The sequence below is a fragment of the Ceratotherium simum genome, chromosome 3 (genome assembly GCF_057802395.1).
Source record: "Ceratotherium simum simum isolate JZ-2026a chromosome 3, ASM5780239v1, whole genome shotgun sequence".
Taxonomy (NCBI): Eukaryota; Metazoa; Chordata; class Mammalia; order Perissodactyla; family Rhinocerotidae; genus Ceratotherium; species Ceratotherium simum.
In genome coordinates, this window is record NC_141902.1 from 77,964,531 (window position 1) to 77,990,436 (window position 25,906).

Sequence of the window (25,906 nt, forward strand, 5' to 3'; positions counted from 1 at the left end):
ATGCAAGGTTGGTTTCACATCAGAAAATCAACTAATGCAATACATCACATCAATAGAATAAAAAACAAAAAAGCAATGATCATCTCAATTGACACTAAAAAAAATTTGACAAAATCTAACACCCTTTTATGAATAAAACAAAAATAGAAAACTAGGAATAGAAGAGAGTTTCCTCAACCTGATAAAAGGCATCTGTGAAAAATCCATGCCTAACATTATAATTAATGGTGAAAGATAGGATGCTTTGCCCCTAATATCAGAGACAAGACAAGCATGTCCAATCTTACTACTTCTATTAAAAATTGTAGTAGAGGCTCTAGCCAAGGCAATTAGGTAAGAGAAAGAAATAAAAGGCATCCATATTGGAAAGGAAGAAGTAAAACTATCTTTATTGGCAGATGACATAACCTTGTATATAGAAAATCATAAGGAATCACAAAAAAAGATTATAACTAATAAACAAGTTCAGCAAGCTTGCAGCACACAAGATCAATACACAAAAATCATATATTTTTCTACATACTTGCAAATCATAAGGAATCACAAAAAAAGATTATAACTAATAAACAAGTTCAGCAAGCTTGCAGCACACAAGATCAATACACAAAAATCATATATTTTTCTACATACTTGCAAATCATAAGGAATCACAGAAAAAGATTATAACTAATAAACAAGTTCAGCAAGCTTGCAGCACACAAGATCAATACACAAAAATCATATATTTTTCTACATACTTGCAATGAACAATATGAAAATGAAACTAACAAAACAATTCCATATACAATAGTATCAAGAACAAGACACTTAGGAATAAATTTAACAAAAGAAATGTAAAACTTATACTCTGAAAAGTACAAAACACTGTGGAAAGAAATTAATGAAGATCTAAATAATTAGAAAAACATTCCATGTTCACGGATTGAAAGACTTAACATTGTTAAGACAGCAACATTCCCAAAATGATCTGCAGATTCAATGCAATCCTTACTCGAATCCCAGTTGGCTTCTTTGTAGAAATTGACAAGCTGATTGATATGGAATTTGCAAGAACCCAGAATAGCCAAAATAATCTTATAAAAAAAGGACAAAGTAGGAAGATTCACATTACCTGATTTCAAAACTTACTGCAAAGCTACAGTAATCAAAGAAGTGTGGTACTGGCAAAAGGATAGACACACAGACCAACGGAATAGAATTGAGAATCCAGAAACAAATCCATACATCCATGGCCTATTGACTTTTCAGCAAGGTTGCCAAAATCAGTGGGGAAAGCATAATCTCTTCATCAAATGGTGCTGAACCACCTGGAAATCAACATGCAAAAGAATGGATTTAGACCCCTACCTCACACCATATATAAAAAATTAACTCAAAGTGTATCAAAGACCTAAATGGAAGAGCTAAAACTATAAAACTCTTAGACGAAAACTTAGGAGTAAATCTTCATGACCTTAAATTTGACAAAAGATTCTTAGATATGACAACAAAAGCATGAGCAGCAAAAGAAATATACTTTCAATGTTACTTGTGTAGAGAAGAATTCAACAGTATTGAAAAATTCTAGAAGGTCAACTCTATATCTGGAGGGCATGATTGTACTTTGTCACAGAATGTTCACTAGTTGATGCCCATATTGATGTTATCAAGAAATCAAAAAGAGTTAAAATATGTTCAGTAAGGAAGGGCATCCATCCAATGTGTTTAAAATAGACTGGTATGTAAATAAATATACACTGATTATCTGGAAAAGGCCATTATAAGGGGCATCTCTGTCCCCAGTTAAGCTGGATAAGTAGGTGTTAGTCTGCCCCCATTCAAGTGCTATTCTCCTGTTCAGGTTAACTCATCTTAAGGAGAAAAACGTTATAGAAAGACTCTGCTTTGCCTTTCTTTTCAGGTGTTGCTGTGGCCAGCTCACCAACCAGCATATTCCCCCTCTGCCAAGTGTGACACCCAGCAAAAATGGAGAAGAAATCAAACAGGTGGAGACTCAGCCTGAAAAATGGTCTGTCGCCAAACACACCCAGAGCTACCCAACAGATTCCTATGGGATTCTTGAATTCCAGGGTGGCGGATACTCCAATAAAGCCATGGTAAGAGACGCCTTAGGAAGGGATGCCACTGGGCCCACAGCCTCCATCAGAGGCCCAGCCTCCCAGATCCCCAGACTGCAGACACCTGGTCTTCTTTCAGGGGTGTGGCTCAATCTTCCTAGATATCTGGTTGCAAAGACAAGAAATATATCTGCACACTCAGCTTTTTAGCCATGAGATTTGGAAACTGGGCACTGTTATAGAGAATACGTAGTGTCCCCTAAATCCATACCAAAATTGTGAGTCTGTAAATCATGTTCCAGCCCAACGCTGCAACCATACATACTCATTGCTCCATCTCCAGTGATGAGAGAGAAATTACATTGTTTTTTGAGGTTGTTTAGGGTTTTGTTTTCTTATAACTGTGGAACTTCAACCCCCTTTAAATGAGTTAGGAGTGTCTGGAAATATTTCCCTCTGAAGTTCATCCACAGCCTTCCTGGGTCTGCATTCAGCTGGCCCAGGAAGACCAAGGTCTTTCACATTTGCATGTAAACAGGGAGTGCCCTCTGCCTTTCTGATGACCCTGCCAGAGAGAGGAGGCATCAGCACTGTGATCCCTTTAAGCCAATTCTGAATAGTACTCCTGTGTGCCCAATCAGACCATTCTTGCAATTTCATTTTATTTCACTGGCCCAATATCGTTCTTCAAATAAAATTCAGTAGTGTTCCAAATACCACAACATAGAGTCTTCTGCAATGGCGCGCTACATATTGGCACAGACACAAAGAAGCAGTTCATAAGGGCTAAGGCATCTGATCATTAACTTCTTCACCTTGAGGGGAAGGTCAAGTTCAGAGGTTGGCCCATGATCCCCATTCACAGCACCCACTCAATGTGGCCAAGGCCACTCCCTCAACAACACCCTGTCCAACCTCTGGGGCCAGAGTTCTAGCTGAGCCCACTATGGAACTGATTCCTTCAAGATTAGGGTTGCCAGGTAAAATGCAGAACAGTCAGTTATATCTGAATTTCAGATAAACAATGGATAATTTTTTTAGTGTAAGTATGTCCCAAATATTGCATGAGGCATACTTATACTCAAACATTTTCTGTTGTTTATATAAAATTAAAGTTTAACTGGGTGTCCTGTATTTTTATTTGCTAAATCTGGCATCCCTTCCAAAGTTCCCTTCTGTCACTTGGCCACCGACTCACACAGGGGGCCCCAGAACCCTGAGGGAAAGAAAGCCAGACTGCGCTTGCTTGAACAGGAGCAATAGCCCTGTTCCCGTGTGGCACAGGAGGCAAAACCAAGCACAGGTGCTGAGTGTCACGTACTCTTTTGCAGTATATCCGCGTATCCTATGACACAAAGCCAGATTCGCTGCTTCATCTCATGGTGAAAGATTGGCATCTAGAACTCCCCAAGCTCTTAATATCCGTGCACGGAGGCCTCCAGAACTTTGAGATGCAGCCCAAGCTGAAACAGGTCTTTGGGAAAGGTCTGATCAAGGCCGCCATGACCACTGGGGCCTGGATCTTCACTGGGGGCGTCAGCACTGGTAAGAGCGGGCCCTCTCCCTCACTGTAAACACACAAACCCAGAACTCATCATGGTTCCCAAAGAGCTTCCACATAATTAAGATCAGAAAACAAGGCATACTGCATCCTGATAATGTTTATGACAGAAGTGAAATCTTATTCAGTAGCTTTTTTTTTATTTTGGTATGATATAATATGGTCAACATTTCTGGCACCCACTATGTGCCATTCCCCAAACTGAACCCTGTACAAGCCTCATTTCCATTGAGGCTGTCAACAGTCCTTTCCCCATATGCAGGAGAGGAAACTGAGGCACAGAGAGGTTGAGGAACATGCCAGCAGTCTGGCTCTCAACTTCAGCTGAATGCCACCAAGGACTGCCAAAGAGATCCCAGTTACTTCCATCCTTAGGTCTTGGAAACGTGTAAAGAAAATCCTGCACAGTTGTTTTGGGTTTTGTTTTTGTTTTGTTTTCCCTTTTCTAGACTAATGCAGGATGACTAATTATTATGAGCTCAGATTGTCAGTGTACTTTCTTTAAATGGTGAAGATCATTATGTCTCAACCCTGTGCCATAGGAAATGGAGTGGCTCAGAGGAGGGGTCCCTAAAGTTTATGAATAGTGGTATAATGGGAGGTAAAGAGCCTAAAAATATGACTTATGGCTGCTCACAGGTGTCATCAGCCATGTAGGCGATGCCTTGAAAGACCACTCCTCCAAGTCCAGAGGCCGAGTTTGTGCTATAGGAATTGCTCCATGGGGTATCGTGGAGAATAAGGAAGACCTGGTTGGAAAGGATGTAAGTGTTTTCTCCCCAGACATTGGCAATTTTTTTAAATCAAAGTCTGTATTTTGAGATAATTGTAGATTCACCTGCAGTTGTCAGAAATAATAAAGAGAGGTCCCATATACCCTTTACCTTTTCCCCAGTGGTAACATCTTGCAAAAGTATGGTATAATATCACAACTAAGCTATTGACATCAATACAGTCAAGATGCAGAACATTTGCATCATCACCAGGGTTCCTCATGTCGCCCTTTAATATCCATACCTAATTCCCTCCCACCTCCCTCATTAAACCCTGGCAACCACTAATCTGCCCCTCACCTCTACAATTTTATCATTTCAAGAATGTTATATAAATGGGATCATACAGTATGTAGCCTTTGAGGATTGGCTCTGTTGTTTGACTGATCCAGGTTGTGTGTATCAATAGTTTGTCCCTTTTTGTGGTTGAGGGGTATTCCGTGGTATGGATGTGCCACAGTTTGTTTAACCCTTTATCTGGTGAAGTGCATCTGGGTTGTTTCTAGTTGGCTATTACAAATAAATCTGTCATAAACATTCTTGTACAGAATTTTGTGTTAATGTAATGTGATGTAATGTTTCTCTGTGATATATGCCCAGGAGTGCAATTGCTGGGTCATCATTATCTAAAATAAATCATTTTTTCCTAATTTAATATAGAAATTTGCAAAGAAAATCCTTCAATAGAGAGGATAGGGAAGTGAGAGTGGGTTTAAGTGCACCATGAGATGAAGCAGTCACTACATACATATGTATTCTTGTTTCCCCTCTTGGTCTTAATGTCCAAACTCTGCAGCTCTGATTTCTATTGTGCATTTTGTCAGGTAACAAGAGTGTACCAGACCATGTCCAACCCTCTAAGTAAGCTCTCTGTGCTCAACAACTCCCACACTCACTTCATCCTGGCCGACAACGGCACCCTGGGCAAATATGGCGCCGAGGTGAAGCTGCGAAGGCAGCTGGAAAAGCATATCTCTCTGCAGAAGATCAACACAAGTAAGTTCTAACTGGGCTGCAGCTGCCACCATGAAAACCAGGCTGAAAAAGGAAACTGCCCAAGGGTGTGTAGAACCTTAACCTTGATTCTTGTTAGATCAACAGAGGATGACTTGCCTGGACCTTTACCTTCTCCACCTACCAAATCACACTCCTTGAGCTATGTTGTGATGCTTTGCCCCGGGTTCACAAGGAGGGTTGACGCAAGAAACAGCTCTGCAGCAGTTGTCGTGGTGATCACGTTGCCTGCCATCTTGTCCAATGGCTCTTGTTCCCTGAAATTACTGTACTTATCTTTTTAATGTTTGAACAGGAGAAAAATTTCTCACTCAAAGACTTAGTATGATTCCTTCTGTCCTCTAAGTGTTATGTGATCATTAAACTAAATATCTCTGTAGCTCTAGGTCTCTCACCCAGACTAAGACAGGCAGGGTGGGGAAACCTCTTGAGACGGCTGCAGGAGCCATCTGCTCCTAACGGGGCACCACCTGTGCTGGTCCAGGTGGCTCAGCCCTGCGGGGAGCTGCCACCATCGGGAGAATGCTGAGGTCAAGCTAGAGAGATAGGAATGAACCTCAACCAGATGAAATGATAATAACAACCAGTTAGAATTAAAATAACTGGTGTCATCTCTTGGAACATGTTCATACTCCAGCAGTTATCATTGTCAAACAATTGTTAAATGATCTTAAAGAGTATTTTGTTTTTTACCGTTACTGGTAAGATTTTTGTGAAAGACAATCTAAGCCTGGAAAATGGTCACTCTAAAGCATAATTAAAGGGTCTATGAGACTGCGCGAGTGGTTAGAATGGGATGGCCGACCGAAAAGTTGTGGATTTCCAACAATCAGATCTCTGTTGATAAACTGGTTGATGACTGAATTTTTTATTCTTATATTTTTTATTTTCCTGGACTTGTCAGTTTTCACACTGCCCAGCTTCACTTGGCCATGTGACTTGTGGGCTTCCCTTTGTCATCCTTTGCCTAGGGCTCTGAGTGGGGCAGGGACAGCAAAGGGGTGCTCAATCGTCACCTCTTACTGCATGGAGCTTCGGGGAGTCCAGCCTAAACCAAGAAGAGTCAATTCTACTCTGTTTCTAGAAAAGAAGGTGATTTTGACCACCATATTCCTGAATATCTAGAATGCCAAGCCTCACTTGGTTGGAAATGCCAATGGCAGGGTCCACACCATCTTGGTCCATTTTTCCAGTATCTCTTGGCCAGGGCCTGGCACAAAGCAGACCCTCAGCGTATATTTGCTGAAATGAACTTTACTGAGATTATTCTGGTAGAAGAAGACAAAGTTGTTCAAAATTTTTACAAGTTTCTGACTGTAGAAATGCATTGTGGAAGCAAACCAGACACTCTGAGTTCTCCCACTTGAAATTCTTAGATCTTCTCTTAAGGCATGCTAGCAGATTTAATCTAAAGGGCTTTAGAATTGTATGACCAAGGACACTTCTTTTACTTGACATTTGTTAATGTTGATCAGTTAACTCCCATCACAACTAATGGACACTTGGTGAGACATGCTCAGAATATAGTCTGTCATGGCCAGTTTGGGGTAAAACTGTGAAGTAGGCAAATTTGTCTCTGGGGCTCCTCCTCTCCCACTGTCTTCTCTTTCTAGAATCCCAGGTTCCTGGAATCATCCTGCTGCCCAGAGCCCAGTCTGCTGGTTCTGCCACCAAAAGCTAGCTGCTCCTACTGTGTTCCTGCAGAGTCCTATTATCTGACAGAGACAGAAGGAGGACTCTGGGAACAAGATATTAACTGATGGGCTAATGGTGGTCCGTGGGTTTGCCCTCCCAGATAACTCACTGCCTATTCCAGGCACTGGAGGCAGAAACAACTACTACCACATACCACATTTGTATGCCACTTAAAGTTGACAAAATACTTTGATAGCCGAACATTTTCTTATATTTTATATCCATTGCTCCCTTAGGAGAAAAAGGAGGCATTGTGATGATTCATCTTTTACAGATGGTCATCTACGGCTCATGGCATCTTGGTGATGGGCCCAATGTCATAAGGCTAATACCTGAGAGGCCAGGAATTCAAGTGAGCTCTCCCATCGCTGGCCCAGATCTCCTTTCACTGCGTCATTGTCTAAGGGACCACCACCCAGGGAGGGAATTTCACCTGGAGCAGGGCAGCAAGGGAGGTATTTTTTTAGCAAGGGGAATCTTCCAACATTTCTCACATCTTACTTGACGTAACCCATATGCCAGGTGAGTTATACATGGAGTTTAACCACATAAGATTCAGGAAGTTCATGATTTTAAGGCTACAGCTTTTCCGATAAGGCCACAATATGGAGTTTGAATTAAAAAAATGAAACAACCATCACATGTCCGAATTCCTTCAAGTCTCTTGGTGAACACTAACACCGTGTGGAGCATTCGTCCAGTCGTAAATGTCTCACTCTTCACTGTATTTCAGACATTAAAACCAGTGAGCAGATAATGCCATGACGTTGGTGTGAACAGCGCATGTGGTGTGTGTTGCAGGACTGGGGCAGGGCGTGCCCGTCGTGGGCCTCGTGGTGGAAGGGGGCCCTAACGTGGTTTCCATCGTCTTGGAGTATCTCCGAGAAGACCCACCGGTCCCTGTGGTGGTTTGCGACGGCAGCGGACGAGCCTCGGACATCCTGTCTTTTGCACACAAGTACTGTGAAGAAGGAGGGTAGGATTTCTGACTTGTTACGAAGGGTGGGCTTTTAACTGCCTTCTTGTTAGACCAAGAAGAAAACCTTAAGAGATACATTTAGCCATTCCAAAAATGTTAAATAAGAAAAAAAAAGTATTAAATAAGGAAGATTTACTATATTTCCTCTCCCATTTCCTGAGTTCAGCATGTGAGGGAGCTGTCAAGAGCATGATGTTTCTTACAGAATTCTTTCTCTGGGGGAACACACTCTCTTCCAACTTCATTTTCCCTTATAAGGTTTTCAACAAGCCTGGAATTTAGGACAAGCGTGAACACAGTTTTTGACTATGGTCCCTTTTTGTGTCCTATCCCGGGACACCTTCCAATGGTAACGTTTCAAATCAAAGATGCCAGACCGACATAGAGATGTCTGATTTATTCACGTATAAATTTAACTTGAGTTGTTTTCTGCTTTTGCATTTCCTTTGAACAGGATAATAAATGAATCCCTCAGGGATCAGCTTCTCGTTACCATTCAGAAAACATTTAATTACAACAAGACACAATCACATCAGCTGTTTGCAATTATAATGGAGTGCATGAAAAAGAAAGAACTCGTAAGTGTCTTCAGTTTATTTCCGAACCAGCTCCACAGAGACAATTGTTTCCTTCCTAATTCTGCCCACGTGTGCATGGTGGAGTTGTTCACATTTTAGTTCAGGCTTTTCCGAGAGGCAGTTTACAAGTCCATACCAAATGGGCAGTTATGTCCAGGTGACGGAAGCATAATAAGCGCATGCAGAGGAGGGCCCCAGGTACTTTCAGACTTTGGTAAATGTCAGGTGACATTGTCCCACATCACACCAATTCCGAGGTTCATGATATTCATCCAATTTAAGGACTTGAGGAAGGTGACACATACTACCCTTTTGCTTACAAAATTCTATCACTTCACTTTCCAAATGCTGCAATTATTCCCACTTCTTGCCTCCTTAATCGTGTTTATAAGAAATAGGCACTCTTGTTGTACATTACATCAGCCTCTTCAAAATTCCAAATTTATGAATTTCCTACAAATATATCAAATCTGAGTAGAAATGATTTTGTCATCCCGGGTAGCAATTTAGATATTGGAGTGTAGATCCTGGGTGGGCTCGCCTCCTCTCCAGGGTGTTGGAGCAGATTGGGTAAATAATAAAATAAGGATCCAGGCAAGGATTCAGAGTCAGGACGAGCAATGCTGTCCCTTCTGGAAATCAAAAGTGCCTGGTCTAAAACTGCTTAGCTCTCAGAATCGTTGCATTACGTCAGTTTCTCTGGTCCTTTTTTTTTGGTGAGGAAGATTGTCCCTGAGCTAAGATCTGTGCCCATCTTCCTCTACTTTGTATGTGGGACACCGCCACAGCATGGCTTGATGAGCGGTGCGTAGGTCCAAAGCCGAGATCTGAACCCACGAACCCCGGGCTGCTGTAGCAGAGCTCACAAATCTAACCACTAGGCCACCGGGCCAGTCCTCTGTGGTCCTTTTTTTAAAACACCCCAATTCTCCCTCATATTTTCAACTTTGTTTTACTCAGTCTTTTCATGATTAACCTGTTTTCAGGTCACCGTGTTCAGAATGGGTTCTGAGGGTCAGCAAGACATCGAGATGGCCATTTTAACTGCCCTGCTGAAAGGTAAGCTCTCAGGAAACGGCGACTTCTGTCCTTTCAGTTTGCTGGCCTGACCTGGGGCTTCCCTCGTGGCCGGGAAATCCCGCTCCCTCTTCTCCTGCCCCAGCCAGCCAGGCTGCCTAAAGTTATCTCAGTATGCAGCCGTGGTAGAATGACAAGGCTCGAAATGGGTTTCTCGGGAGGGAGTGTTTTCTGTGGGTGCCAACAGACACTGATGGGCTGAAGTCAGAACAAGTTTCCATTTGTAACTAGTTCATTAAGGGTTTCAACTCATAGAGGGTAAACATGAAATGGTTTTTCATTGGCAATCACTGCATCCCACAGTGCTCTGTCCAATTTCCCCGTCCTGCTCCTAATGACAGCCACTCGTGGGATGATCTAGGACACACACTTCCTCCCTGCCTCTCAGCTACACTGGGAAAACAAGGGGGTAGGAAGGAGGGAGGAGAGGATGTCACTATCAGGCGGCTGCCTGGCAGCGCTGTGCTGGTCTCCCTGCAGCTGGAGGCTGGTGCTCTGGGCTGTGCTCACCTTCAGCCTGGAGGGGCAGCACCCCTTGGCCTGGCCTGGCAGATGTCTGGGCAGTCCCAGGGCTCCTGCTGTCTCGCAGATGAGGGTCCTGGAGTCACTGGGCTCCTCCTCTGTCCCTCCCAGGGAGACCATGCAGAGCTGGCGTGGAAAGAGGTTGCCTCCATCCCCCTCCCAGGCAGCTCTTTAAGAATATGGAGTTCTTAGCTTTGGGGCCTGAGGGTTCATTCAGGGGCGAGAGGAAAGGCAGCGATGCTCAGTTCCACCAGCGCTGAGCCAGCCCAGGGAAGCCCGTGCTCACCACCCAGTCCCCGCCTGACCCAGGCAGTCCAGGCACGGAGGGAGAACGCCTGTTTCCTGCCTTTCCAGGGACAAACGCATCAGCACCGGACCAGCTGGGCTTGGCGCTGGCTTGGAACCGCGTTGACATAGCACGAAGCCAGATCCTTGTCTTCGGGCCCCACTGGCCGGTGAAACTAAGTGTTTTTCAATTCATGCCATTTATCATGACTTTGCACAGATGCTGTATCAGTATGTTCTCTCTTGTGGCACAGATCTCAGGAAATTATCTGGGGTTTCTGATGATCCAGAGTGTAATCCATTAGGATTATTAGGAGATGTTGCTATTTAACTTCAAAGGACGGGCAAGAAGTGAGAGCTACTAGCACTAATTACGGGTTCCAACCAGAATTCTTGAAGAAATAACCACTAAATATTTTATCGTTGCTGGTGAAAGTGGGTTTTTACCCTTTTAAAGAAAAAGAAGAAAGAAAATAGCTCATTAAAATTAAATACAATTATTGCATTGAGAGCATTGATTTTTCAAACTATGTTCCGTGAAACCCTGGAGGACTAGAGAACTGTGTGTGTGTGTGTGTGTGTGTGTAATGTGTGCATATGGTTTAGTGTGTGTGTGGTCTATACCTGTGGTATCTGTGATATATGTAAGAGGATGTTTGTGTGTGAGTGTGGTATGGTTGTGTGTGGGTATGGTGTGGGGGCGTGTGCATAAGGAGCGCGTGTGATGAACAGTCTAGGCCTCCTACCCCTCCTTCAATCAAAGCAGCTTCTTTGATCTGTTTTGTAGATTGGGATTCAGGGTAAATTTTTGTTTGCAAAAAGGGCTCTGCTGCTTAAAAAGGGGTTTGGAATATCTAGAAGGTTCATGTCAGATTTTAAAAATCATATTTCTCAAAACATGCCTGGCATATCACTGCACAAATGCATTTCATTTTTAAAAATTACTCTTTATTAAATTAGTATGAAGAGTTTATGGAATAAGATAAGCACATTAAAGGAATAAGATACAGGGTTGGGAGGGTGTTTGTGTGTTGATTATTGAATTACGCAAATTAACAAGAATAGCACAATACCTTAAATATTTTAATTTTTTCTTTAATCTCCCAGTTTTTCCACTCTTGGTAAAGGAATTCAGAGCAAAATAAATTGCTCCATGAATGGTTATGAGGCAGAATGCTGTGGCAGAGAATCTAAAAGATTCCAAAAATCTCACAAGCTCTGGGGACCTTCTACTCAGGGAGAAGGACCCCGGCTCTTGTTTGTCTGTTTTTCTCTTTGACGAGGAGCAGCTTACTGAGGGTGCATTTTTGAGTCAGCCACACAGAGACAGCCATGCTTTCAAGATTATGGAAAGAGCCTAACCCAGGGAATCTGCCACAACATACAGGCCCTGCCTGGCGTAAAATGATGGCCTGCCTCCTGTCTTCTTGTTACAAAAGCAATAAGTACTTTGTAGAAAATACAGACAAAAGCCATCACGCACTCACGTGCGCATCACCATAGAAAAATTCAGCAGTACCATATGTGTTTTCTAATTGCATTTTTCCACTCCTGTTGGCATTAAATACTATCCAACCACTTTTTAACGCTGCTTAGTGTTCTTTGCTTTCTATTATCCAGTTAAATACATAGATATGGTTTAAAAAGCAAATAACGAAGAAGAGCATACAATGAAAAGCAGAAGCCTCCTGTCCACCTCCCAAGGGCATTTAACTGCCTCAATGCTTAGGTTTCCTGGCACTGCACTGATACAGTGACAGAACACATTGTATCACTCTTTCTCGATTAATCACATGTAGATGTAGCCATCAATTTCAACACTTGGAAACAGAAGGAAGCAGCTCGCTTGCACACCTCCACCTGCCCTGCCCCTGTGGATTTGATAATTGCATGCTTAATTGTCTTGTTGGTTACCTCTACCACTGTAAAGAAAAAAGAACACACGAAGCCATCTACTTGTTTTGTCAGCTTCAGGCTCCCCTGTTGGACAATGAGGAAATTAGCTCTATATTTCCTCTTCTTTTACTTACACCTTCAACTTGCCTAATTCAGTCGGCCTCACCTTTACCTGCTGGAGATGGTTAACATTTACATACCATTCTTTAATCATTGTTAATGTTCATTTTACATCTTTCTTGTTAATCGTCTTTAAATTTTCATACTAGATTTCTTTTTTAACCAGTTGGTGGATATTTGGTTTGCTTCCAGTTTTTGAGTGGGAACAAGGAATAATGTTGCTACGAACATTTATGTGCAAGTCTGTATGGACATATGTTTCCATTTCTCTTCGGTAGACACCTAGAAGTGGAATTGCTAGGTAGAATGGAAAATGTACCTTTATCTATTTAAGAAACTGCATGTCTGTTTTCCAAGGTGGCAGTAGCATTTTACATTCCCACCAGCAGTATAGGAGAGTTTCTCCACGTCCTCGCCAATTTTTGGTATTGACAGACTTTCTAATTTTAGCTATTCTAGTGATATGTAGTAGTATCTCATTATGGTTTTTTTTAATTTATTTTATTTTTTATTGAGATATAATTGACATATAACACTATATTAGTTTCAGGTGTTCATCATAATGAGTCGATATTTGTATATATTGTGAAATGATCACCACAATAAGTCTAGTGAACATCCATCACGTCATATAGCTACAATTTTTTTTTCTTGTGATGAGAATTTTAAGATCTACTCTCTCGGCAACTTTCAAATATGCAATATGGCATTATTAACTATAGTCACCATGCTATACATTACATCCCCAGAACTTATTTATTTTATAACTGCAGGTTTGTACTTTGTGACCACCTTCAACCATTTCCCCCATCCCCCACCCCCCATGCTAGGTCTTTATGTTGATTCTAAAAATGGAGAAACCAGCAGATTGTACTGTGATTATGTCAAATTGTTCACTGCTGACCCTAACATGACGATTGAACTCAAAGAGGAAGAGAGGTAGCCCTGGGTCACTCACTTGGGCCACACAAAGGAAAATATGACAATCATCAAGTTTCTTACAGTTCATCAATCATTTAAAACTATACGACATTTTAGTCTCCTACATATTTGGACCATGACTTCTTTGAATAGATAGATGTTTGCTTTTCCTTGCATTTAAAATTGATTCTCTTTTATTTTCTTAGCATATGTCTTCACATCATTAAGATTATTTATTCTCTTAATTATTACTGTCCTCTGAGTGGAATTCCCTTTCTTCTCGAAGAATCTTTCAAAGCCTTGTGATTTTCTGGATGCTCTCAAAGCTGCACAACTATCCACTTCAGAAATCCCCTCCCTGTATACTCACTCGGAGACAAGTCCATTGCTTCCTGCACTCCATGTCTTCCTCTCTCTCAGATTCCTCTTCATTTTGCTAGAGTATATCTTCAAGTAATTTTTTCATAACAGCATGTGTGAAGATAACCATTCTTTGCCTTTACATGTTTGAAAAATGTCTGCCACACACAAGGCTCATATTTGTCATATGATTCTCCTTCAATTATGAATGAAACATGTTTTCTCTTAGATGTATTTTGAGGTCTTCTCTTTACCTTTTGTGTTTAGAAATTTCTCAAGGACATGTCTTCAATTTCAAACAAATAAAAATAGAAGTGTACGGAGAATACCAATTCAAGCACCCTGCTTGCCACTCATATAGCCATTCATTCTGCTTGGCTGTCAAAGGCCTCTCTGTGCTGAAGACCCGAGTCTGTCCTCAGCTCTGTGAAATTTTCTTCTATCACTTCTTTGAGTATTTCATCCTTCATTTTCTCTTTCTCTCCATCTGGAATTCCTATTAGTCAAACAAATATTGATCCCCCTGGATTGATCCTCCATTTTCTCATTTCCATCTCTCCGTCAATTTGATGTATGTTTTTGGAAATCTCCTCAACTTTTTCTTTAGCTTTTATACTATTTTTTTATTGTACCCAATAATTTTTAATATCTAAGAAAACTTTCTTGTTCCTGGATGGTTCTATTTTCATAACAGCTTATTTTCATCTCATAAACGCAATATCTGAGGATACACATTGGATTTTTTAAAGTTCTCTTCTGTTCCCTGAATTCTCCCTATTTTCTCCCTGGTCAGCTGCTCCCATTGTTCATTTTGTCCTTTTCTGTTGCAGATCCTTGCTTGTCCACCTACATTTCAGAGTGAGGGATGGGAATGATTGATTAGTATAGGAAGACTATTCTGGCAACAGGTTTTTCTCCTCCCTGGGAGGAGGACAAGGAATTCCCCATTTAAGAGTGAGGAGCACCCTCTGAACAGCTTTGCTGCACCATGTGCAGATTAAAATAGGCAGCTGAGGCGCTGGACCTCCCTGTGCAGGCCCTCCCAATTCTTTAGCAGACATCCTTCCCATTTCCACTTGGGGCTAAAGCCCAGGAGTGTAGTTGCTCTGCACCACTCACTGGAGTGGTGTTGTGACGTACAGGAGGGCATAGTGGTCTCCTGCTCTGTGGATGATCCTTTCACCAATCACCGTGCTTTCTGCCCACCCCTTAACTCTCATTCTTTGAAAATCTGGTCCCACCTCTACTGCTACCTCCACAGCACTCATTCTGAGCTTCAGCTTCCTCTCCGTGGTTTTAACTGCCCATCAGTACTTCCAGAAATTTCTTAATAGCTCTGGTCTGCCTCTGCTCCCTGAAATGGATTTTTTTTTTTTTTTTTTGCCTCACAGTCCTCTGCTGTCATTTCCATGGGGAGGGAGAGAAAGCAGGAAACACATGATGAAGACTGCAACCTGGCACCAAAAGTCCTCTGTCTCCCAACGTTGGAGTATATGGTCTCCAAAGTCTTCCTTTAGTAGTTGAGTGCTCAATTAATGATGTACCAGTGAATCTATAGTCTTTCTAGAATTCTTGATAGAATAGAGAGCTGTCCCGAGAGAATAGTGTCTGATATATACAAGTAACAAGATAATTTATTTATACTGAATCATGAGAAATTGGACTAACAAATTTTGAATAGAAATAGGCTAAACTCAATCCGAGCATCGAGGAGCAAGGCCTAGGGACATCAAGACTGCTGTCCACTTTAAAGACAAAGGTCTAGAAACCTTGGCTAGCCTCATTGAGAGTTTTGGAAATAGACAGAAAAGTCTACTGACTTTTTAGAATGAGAACTATTTATTTGGCTTCCATCTGTGGGTGTAGGGCATGGTCTCAGTAAAATCGTGCACTTGAGTCATAAAATCTAAAGTAGAAATTGATAATAATGCCTGGTGTTTGGATCATACACTGTGCTTTACCCCATGTGTTCACATACTTGAGCATTACTGGATCAGCCTTCACAGATCTGAAATAGGTCTGACAGTCCCCATTTTATAGTTTGGGGAAAAAAATTGATACCCCCAAGAGGTTAAGCAATTTTCCCCAAGTTTACTCATCACACTCCTAAATAGCAAATAGATCAAAGAAGAAGTCTCAGGAGAAATTTTTAACTAAATGAAAATGAAAATACAACTTATCAAAATTTGTAGGATGCAGCAAAAGCAGTGCTTAGAGGGAAATTTCTAGCGTTGAATACATATGTGAGAATAAAAATTAAAGCAGAAATCAATGACATTGAAAACAGGAAATCAACAAAAACAAAATCTAGTTCTTTAAAAAGATCAATAAAATTGATAAGGCTCTAGCCAGGCTAACTAAGAGAAAAGAGAGACGACACAAATTACTAATATCAGAAATGAAACAGAGGACATCACTACAGATCCCACAGACATTAAAAGGATAAAAAAGGAATATTATGAATAACACCCCCAGCAAGTGATTTTTCAACCCATATTTGAGGTTGTGAAGGGAAACTTTCTCTCTCCAGATGTGGTCCATGCCATCCCACATCCTTTTAAAAGAGTGATGTCCACAAATTAATACCTTGTATCAGCTGTGAACTCACCAGTGCAGCCCAGAATAGGGCCGTCACCTGCCTTGTGCTGGGGCTACACTTCTAGTAATACATCAAAATATAGTCTTTCACTCATATCAAGTTTCCATCTGCAGGAATTCCCAAGGGTTTTGTCATGCACACACCTGCTAACCACATCTCCCTCATCCTGCATTCCCGGGGTTAGCTGTTCTTGGATCCAGGTGGACCCAGATGGGAGACATTTTTACATTCCACCTTGCTACATTCAGTCCATAATGTCAGCCTATCAAGATTTTTAAAATTTTGATTACGTCACCCAATATACTTACCATCTCACTTTCCTCTCAGCCTACTCAAATGCCACAAGCACCCTACCCCCTCTCCAGTCTGTCACACCTCTTTAATTATTTGTGATTCCTCCAGAACAGTTGTTTTCAAGGTATTTTAGTTAGAAGAGCCCTTTCTAAAAATAGCGTCTTGAGCAGAGCCCCAACATATAATGGAGATGAGAGCTGAGCGCACCCCATTGGCTGCCTTCCTCCCGGCAGCCCCTGAAGCCCCTCCTCAGAACCAAGGGTTCTGCTGGCCTGAAAGCTACTCATCTAAGATTACCAACAGTGCTCTTAGAATCCTAGGGTGTGACCCATGAAGGAAGAGTTGATGAACTTGTTTGAGCATCTAGGAACTCCCCTACAATGCCTGACCACATCTCTTCCACCCTCTAATTCTCCCTGATGACAAAGACAGAAGTCAAAAGAGAGGAGGAGGGATTCTGCTACTTTTCATTTGCTCAGCAGCAGCAAATGGTAGAACTAATCTCTTCTTTGACTTTCTTGAATCAAATCAAACTTTAAAAAAAAAATATTTTTAGTTATTCACTCACTTAACAAATGTTGGTCAACCACTTCCTGCATGCCAGGCCCTGTTCTAGGTTCTGGGGACACAGGGGTGAATAAAACAGACCTGCCACAGCCCTTACAGAACTCACTGTGTAGTGTTGGGGTGGGAGGGTGGGCAGGAGGCAGACAAGAAACAGGTACTCAGACAAATAAATATTGATTTATAAATTGTAGTAAGTGCTAAGAAGGAAAAATGCACATTTCCCTGAGAGAGAATGTGGGGATGGGGGGGCAATTTTTTATTGAGGCACCAGGGAAGACCTTTCTGAAAAAGTGGAACTAACACTGAGACCTGACAGATGAATAGATGCTAGTGGTGAAGAGTGAGGGGGAGCACATTCCAGGCAGAGCGCAGCATGTGCAAAGGGCCTGAGGCAAGAAAGAACTTGATATTCTTAAGTAATTGATTGAAGAGGAAGCAAAGGCCACTGTGGCTGGAATGCAGAGTGAGAAGAGGGTGACTCGAGAGGAGGCTGCAAGCCAGCCTGGAACTGTGCATTGCAGAGGCCTGAAGACCTGGTACAGGACAGAGGCTGGGTCCTAAGAGCTTGGGGATCCACTTAAGGACTTTCCTTTTTTTAAGCAACAGTAAACATTTCTTTTCTCACACAGTGTCTGTGGATCAGGAATCTGGGAGTGGCATAGCTGAGTAGTTCAGGCTCAGGGGCTCTCATGAGACTAGTCAAGCTATAGGCTAGGGTTGCAGTCATTTGAAGGCTTGACTGGGGCTGGAGGATCCACTTCAGGATGGCTCATTCAACAGTTGGCAAGTTGATGCTAGCTGTTGGCTGAGGGCCTCAGTTCTTCCCCATGTGGACTCTCCATAGGGCTGCTTGAAAGTTTTCACAATATGGTGGCTGGCAATTTTCGCTTTACCTTCTGGTCTTTCCCCTTTGTTTCCTTCAATTGCTATATCACCTTTAGGGGTTTTTTGGGGTTTTTTTGGCTTTCTTTCCCAACGTTTTTACTGTGGTAAAAGACATTTAGCATAAAATTTACCATCTTAACCACATTTTTAATAGTACAGTTCAGTAATATTAAGTACCTTCACATTGTTGTGCAACCATCACCACCATCCACCCACAGAACACTTTTCATCCTGCAAAACTGAAACTCTGCACCCATTAAACATTAATTCCCCATTCTCCCCTCCCTTTAGCCCCTAGAAACTACCATTTTACTTTCTGTGGCTATGAATTTGACTACTCTAGGTACTTCATATAAGTGGAATTATACAGTATTTGTCCTTTTGTGACTGGCTTATTTCATTTAACATAATGTCCTCAAGGTTGTAGCATGTGTCAGAATTTCCTTCCTTTTAAGGCTGAATAATATTCCATTGTTATGTAAATACCGCTGTTTGCTTATGCATTCATCCATGGATGAACACGGGTTCCTTCTATGTTTTGGCTATTGTGAATAATGCTGCTATGAACGTGAGTGTACAAATATCTCTTCTAGACCCTCTTTCAATTCTTTTTGGTATATACCCAGAAGTAGAATTGCCGATCATATGGTAATTTTATGTTTAATTTTTTGAGGAACCACTGAAGTTTTCCATAGCAGCTGCACAATTTTACATTCCCTACAACAGTGAACAAGATTTCCAATTTCTCCACATCCTTGCCAACACTTGTGATTTTCTATAATAGTCATCTTAATGGATGTGAGATAGTGTCTCATTGTGGTTTTGATTTGCATTTCCCTAGTGATTAGAGATATTGAGCATCTTTTCATGCACTTGTTGTCCATTTGTATAAATTAGTTAGAATTTTATGTCTGTTCAAGATCTTTGCCCATTTTTGAACTAGGTCTGTTGTTTTTTTGTTGTTGAGTTTTAGGAGTTCTCTATATATTCTGGATAATAATCTCTTATCAGACATGATTTGCAAATATTTTCCCCATTCTGTGGGTTGCCTTTCCTCTGTTGATAGTGTCTTTTGATGCACAAAACTTTTTAACTTTACTGAAGTCTGATTTATATATTTTTTTCTTTTGTTGCCTGTGCTTTTGGTGTTATACTCCAGAAATCACTGACAAATCTGATATCATAAAGCTTTGCCGTATATATTAAATATCATAAAGATTTTCCTTTGGCTTCCCTTCCAAGAGTTTTATAGTTTTAGCTTTTACATTTAGTTCTTTGATCCATTTTCAGTTAATTTTTTATATGATATTAGATAAGGGTCCAACTTCATTCTTCTGTATGTGGATATCCATTTTTCCCAGCACCACTCGATGGATGCCATGTCACTTTTTCACTCAGGACCATAATGCTTTTGTCTGCATGAGGAGTCAGCCAGAACACATTTTCATCCACATCTCTACGTGGACCAGAAACCACACAAATATATACACTGCTCTCAATGCAATCTCTGCCCTGCCCTACTTACGGATTTTAGGCGGGAGAGTTACATGGTTCCATTTATATATATAAAGGTCATTTTGGACTTACCATGAAAAATTCATTGGGTGGGTGCAATGGCAGGGGGGAAGAGTTCTGTTACTAGACTATTGAATTAATTCAAGTGAGAGACAGCACCTTGGACTTGAGTGGAGGCAGAGGAGAAGGCAAGAACTGGAAAGAATTAAGCAATATTTAGCATTAAACATGACTACACTTTGGGAAGGATTAATCACGAAGGAGGGCAGTGGGGGGAGCAAGATGTCATCAATCACTCCCAGTTCTCTGGCTCACCACTTCACTGAGATGAGGGACACTGGAAGAGGAATCAGTTGGAGGGAAGGTCTTGAGTGTGATTTTGGACAGCATGAGTTGAAAGAGCCTTTGAGATATCCAAGTGGAGGTGCTGAGTACACAGAGGAACTCTAGGGAGAGAGGGGGACTGAAGCTAGAAAGGAGAGGTCATGTGGGAACAAATGGGGACTGGCAGTGTGGGCCTCACCAAGGTTGCTGAGGAAGAGCAGAGTAGAAGGGAAGGGGGCTCAGAATGGAGCCCTGACAAGCCATGCCATTTAAAGCCTGTTCTGAGAAGCAGTGGCCAGACAGGAAAACCAGGGTGTTCGGTGTCTGAGAAGCCGTGAAAAGAGGGTTGAGGAGGAAGCAGGCAGGACAGTCAGACGTGCTGAGAACCCAGCCTGAGGGGGACTAAGAAATACACATGAGGTGGCACCAGCACAGCCATCAGTGACCACAGCCAGAGCTGCGGACAGACGGGAAGAAGCAGCAGAGCTCCTGGAAAGAGAGTGGGAAGGGAGGGACTGGACACTCCATGTGCAGACAACTCACCTGAAGAGTTTGGCCAGAGAAGAAGGCAAGCCTGGCAAGACAGGACAGCAGCTGGAGAGGTCAAGCTTGTTTCAACGTTGGTGTCTTTGTGTCTGCACCAGGACCATATCCTCCCATGTTCTCCGCTCGACCAGGAGACAAGGCTCAGGGGCCAGGTCCCGCTTCTGTGCTCCCTCCTGTTCTGAGTAGGGCACACTCTTCCCTCAATGCATCCAGCCTGCTCCCATTCGGGTACATGTCAGTGACACCCAGGGGATCTTGTTTACCCACTGATAAGCTCAGTTCACGTTTCTGTCCAAACAGGCACATGCAGTTATACTGTTTGTCTCTGGCCCCTTCACAATCGTTCTCTCCTGTCTACATTAGCAACCACGGGCACTTCTTCCTGGTGCCTTCGAACTTACCTCTCAGCACCCTTTCCCTCTGGGCACAGAAGCGGGACCTGGCCCCTGAGCCTTGTCTCCTGGTCGAGCGGAGAACATGGGAGGATATGGTCCTGGTGCAGACACAAAGACACCAACGTTGAAACAAGCTCCCTTCTGGGCAAAAACTCACATCAATCAAAATGTCAGCCACTTTAAGTACATAAATGCATTTCATCAAGCACATAAGTAACAGTGTTCACAATATCAGGGCCTTCTCCAGCAGACAGCCACACCTGCGATGACGTGTGCGCGCGCGCGCTCACGTTCATGTAAGTGTGTGTGCACCTGTGCGCTCATGTGTATGTGGGGGGTGCCTGTGTACTTGTATGTGCATGGGTGTGCGTGTGCACTTGGGTGTGCATGCAGAAGTGGGGGGTCAGTGTGCTTGCCTTGGGACAAGCGGCAGCTTTAACACCTTTTCCCAACTCTGCTTGCTGTGGACTGCAGCCCCTGGGAAGCCTGGCACCCCCGACAGATAGCAAGGCCACAGAGAAGGAGAAGAAGCCGCCCACAGCAACCACCAAGGCCGGAAGAGGAAAAGGAAAAGGCAAGAAGAAAGGGAAAGTGAAAGAGGAGGTGGAGGAAGAAACTGACCCCCGGAAGATTGAGCTGCTGAACTGGGTAGGTGGAAAGCCTTTGCTCCCATTTCTTGGGATCATGGAGATCACGGATCGGTCACCCTCTCCCTCCCGGGGAAGGGGCAGCTCTGGTTGCCTTCCCTTCAGCCCCGCCTGAGGGAGGCCCTGAGGCCCAGGAGGCAGTGGTAAAGCATCAATGGGATGGTGTCAGTATTTCAAACAGCAACCACATGTTTGTTGTGATGCTGCTGTGGGGTTGTCATAAACATTCCTGCTTCTGGGGAGAATGAAGCCACCCAGATAAGAGGCCTAGGTCATCTTGCTCAACAGCGGCTTTCTCTGCCTGGCAGACACGCAGATGCTTGATGCGTGAAACTATGGGAAGCAAACCAATTACAACCAAATAAACGCAGTTCGGGGAGCAAAACCTTTGTGAAAGATGTGGTGGTTGGGTGTGTGGAGGTAACAGCAGTTGTCTGGGCTGGGAGGCTGGAGCCACACATCCCACAGTGGTTCCTGGCCTCGCTGCTGTCAGGACACAGGCAAGACAGGGCACTGGGCCTCTGCAGTGACATGTGACTGGCATCGTCAGAGTCACTCACCCCAGTGGCCTGCTGTGTGCCCACGGGGTCCCACCTTGCCGTGAGGGTAATTCTCAATCAAGGAAACAAATTCTCTCCAGTTGCCTTCTCTAGCAAGACTTCGCACTATATTGAGTGCTGCAGGTTCCATCATTTTTAAAGGAGAGGGACATAAATGATCAATAACGGTATATAAAATATTACAATCTACCACCTCAAAAAACATTGTTTACGGAGTTCGGAGCTTGCTGATTCAAGTACTGATTGCATTTTTATTTTGAATAGGATACTACAATGTATGTAGTTTTTCTTTCTTATGTTTATATTAAAAGAAAAGCTAATGAACTGTATTTTAATTAAAACAGAAAAACAAAACTGGAAACTGGAGAGAGCAATGCCAGTTGGGTGGTAATTCTGAATCCCCTTCAATTTGTTTGAAAAAAGAGAAAATCATGTATAAACTTTGATACTTTGATAGGACATGTAGGGGCCAAACTAAGATGAAAGGAGACGGAGTTGGGCATGTTTATTCAAGACAAAGAGCAAAGAAAACCATGTTCAGAAGACTCTAGGATCTGGGGGATATGCTTGCCGAGATGTTTCCAACCTGCTCCTGCCTAGTGTCCCTCTGAGGGGCCACTCACAGGCTCGCTTTCCTTGGTTGGTGCAGGTGAACGCTCTGGAGCAAGCCATGCTGGACGCTTTAGTCTTAGATCGAGTCGACTTTGTGAAGCTCCTGATTGAAAATGGAGTGAACATGCAACACTTTCTTACCATTCCGAGGCTGGAGGAGCTTTATAACACAGTGAGTGTTCCAGAGGAGGGAAGGCAGAGGGGAGCTAGCCATGTGAATATATTTGCCACTGGTGTGTATTATGCATAAATGTGCTCAGACGAGCATAGAATCATGAGAACATGATTTCAGCTGGGAGGGCCATCATTTATGGCAGGCAGCTTTCTCACCTGCTGCTGGCCACAGTCTATGTTCACATTCTTACAACTACCGCCAGGCCTAGCCGGATGCTCTCTTCCGGAGCAGTATTAACTTGGGTGTGGTGTATGAGGACTAGTTTATGCCAAGAGAGAATCTAGCCTCCTAAGTCATCAGCAGAGTGAAAAGTTACCAGGTGAGCAGACATTTGTTCCTTGGGACTCTCACTTTTTTATGTGGCTTTGGTGAAAAATGTAGAACTAAGTTCTCACTGCAAGGAGCTCCACTCTGTTAGAATGGAAGTGTTTGGATGAAATCCTCTCGGCTTTTATTATTACAACATGAGTTTTGAGAATTTACGTTTTCTTCCCCATTCTAAAATTTTAAGTAGCAGAAATGGTCCTCAGCAGTTGCTTGCTAAAACTTGTTGGTTAATTTTAAACATAATATTGTACATCATAAGATGCTCTTTAAATTAATTTGGTAGAAAGTATTTAACACATTTTTTCATGTGTTGGATACTTTTTAACCACAACCAGGTCTGTCTCATAAAAGAAACAGGCTGAGATTGGGTTACATTCCAGCTTTCATAACTCATTAATTCTATACAGTAGGGTAAAATTTTGCTCCAAGAATTGAAAAGAAAACATATTTAATACGGCTGAATGCTTCCCTTTCAGAGACTGGGTCCACCAAACACACTTCATTTGCTGGTGAGAGACGTAAAAAAGGTCAGTCTGCTGTTTTATAATCCTCACCCATTGGCATCTTTCAATGAGACATTTGTTTCAAGCTATTTTTAAATTTCCAAAATATGTTGCCTTATTATTGGAAGCATAGGAAATAAGGAATTCCTCTCTCCCTAAAAAGAGTTTACTTAAAACTAAAAAAAAAGAATCTTTTTTAAGTTGAATGTTCATCCCCACACGAGAGACTCATGCTGATTGACTGTTGACTACGGGTTGGCACTATTACCAAGGCTGAGGCAGCAGCCAGAGAGGTCTCACCTTAGCTGACCTGAGCCGCCATCCGTCAGTGCAGCATTCTGTCCTGTATCTACTTTAAGAGCTGCCTCACTCCTTTGCTGTGCCTCCTTCCAGAAGTAGCAGCAGCACAGGCCTCTTGTCGTTCTGTGAGCTCTGCGGATTGAAGAAGTTGTCTTGGCCCTCTCTGTTCCCTCGTTAGTAAGGGACAGATGTTTCCCCATGTCCCACTGCACTAACTACGCACAGTCTGTGTTCTTGCATGGTCTCATTCGCTCGCTGTCTTGTCATGGCATTTCTGGAGTCGTGTCGCCACAGGCTGGAGGATTAGATGGGGTTAAGTCAGAGTGATTCATTTCCCTAGAATGCAGTCCCTGGCGTGAAAGTGTGGAGCGTGCGTTCATATTCTGAGCGAGAGAAAATAACTCAAATGAGAGAACAGAGTTTTTAGTCAGTCCTAGATATTCTGGTCATATTGCATACAAATATCTAATTCTAATAATATGAGAATTTGGCTTCGGCAGACACTCATTGAGTCAGAACAGAATCAGTGGATCTGGGAACCACGACGGATCAGTGCCCTGTCTCTCTACACAAGGAATCTGATTTCCCAGATTTCTTGGATTAGGAAGTGCAAACATTTAAAAGCTACAGCTACCCAAGTTCAGACCTAACCATTCTCACCTACACGACTTCCGCAATCCTCCTCCCACCTCCAGCCCCACTCCCTCCCGCTGTCGTCTCCAGTCACAGGACTCCCCGCTTAAAATCCTCCAAAGACTCATGAAATTCAAGCTCCTTCCAAGAAACTTGCTCCCCAATGGGCCTAGCCCCGTCCACATCTCCTACTCTTTCCCATCATTCCCCAGGCACAGGGCACGTTAACCATGCAGACACCCCAGTGCCCAGAAGCCCATGTTCTAACCCAGGACTACGCCTCGCTCACGTCCACAGTGCACTTCCTCCTGGTGCCCGCAGTTCCTGCTCCGCCTGCTCCCAGCTCCCTTGGGTGTCACGTTCTCCAGGAAGCCTTTTCTCACCCTCCCACCTGCCCATCCAGGCAGAGCTGGGGGCCGAACATGCTGCTGCATCAGGGCAGTGTGTAGCTTTGCTCCTCTCCCCTAAAAGAGCGAGCTCCCTAAAAGCAGGACTGTATCCCCTTATCTCTGCATATGGAATCCCCAACAGGGTCAAGGATCACAATAGAGGCTAAACACACACATAATGCCTGGGTGAAGGATTTAGTAAACATGACCAGTCCTATTGTAAAGGGAAGATATTTGGGATGTGTAATACCCACGCCATGGACCCCAAGTTACCACCATCATTTCAGCCATGTGAAATCAACCAAGCATTACATGGCACACAGCAAACAATCCTAATCGACCCGTCAGCTCTGCCTCCTGGATAAGTCCGCTGCCCACGGACATGAATGACTGACTTACAAATGCACAGACTGCCTCTCGTAGCACTTTTCCTCTCCCCCTACACACTGACTTTGTCTCAACATACCCTCCTCCATTTTGTTGCAGGACTCCACCCCTTCACCAACTCCCAGTCACACCAGATAGTTTGTGGTGTTTGTGATCTTACTGAAATCTGAGGGGTCCCCCAGAAAGTCACAGGGCACAGAGCAGAGCTCCCACCAGAAAAGTCCCAGCCCCAGAGATATTCTGTCCTCTCTCTGCCTCCCGTGGAGTCCTCCTGCCGGTTTTGCGGGTCATTTCCTTCTGCGTGAAATCTGGACTCCAGCCCTCTGAAACTTGCTTCTCCCCTGAAAACAGCTATCAAAGCACCTTCTCATCAAAACTAACCCACTCTTACAAAGGCAGTCTCACCCCAG

The 25,906-nt window shown here is 43.1% G+C and overlaps 1 protein-coding gene across 1 annotated transcript in view; it reads left to right on the forward strand.

Annotated features, from left to right (window-relative positions):
• Nucleotides 1–25,906, forward strand: part of TRPM1 (transient receptor potential cation channel subfamily M member 1) — an 85,679-nt gene that overhangs the window by 10,158 nt on the left and 49,615 nt on the right. The window contains exons 4-14 of the mRNA XM_014788595.2: nucleotides 1,901–2,096; nucleotides 3,389–3,602; nucleotides 4,258–4,382; nucleotides 5,216–5,387; nucleotides 7,902–8,076; nucleotides 8,534–8,657; nucleotides 9,644–9,716; nucleotides 10,611–10,711; nucleotides 21,438–21,611; nucleotides 22,820–22,954; nucleotides 23,761–23,811. Of these exons, the coding sequence (XP_014644081.2) occupies nucleotides 1,901–2,096; nucleotides 3,389–3,602; nucleotides 4,258–4,382; nucleotides 5,216–5,387; nucleotides 7,902–8,076; nucleotides 8,534–8,657; nucleotides 9,644–9,716; nucleotides 10,611–10,711; nucleotides 21,438–21,611; nucleotides 22,820–22,954; nucleotides 23,761–23,811 (1,540 nt within the window). The remainder of the gene's footprint in view (nucleotides 1–1,900; nucleotides 2,097–3,388; nucleotides 3,603–4,257; nucleotides 4,383–5,215; nucleotides 5,388–7,901; nucleotides 8,077–8,533; nucleotides 8,658–9,643; nucleotides 9,717–10,610; nucleotides 10,712–21,437; nucleotides 21,612–22,819; nucleotides 22,955–23,760; nucleotides 23,812–25,906) is intronic.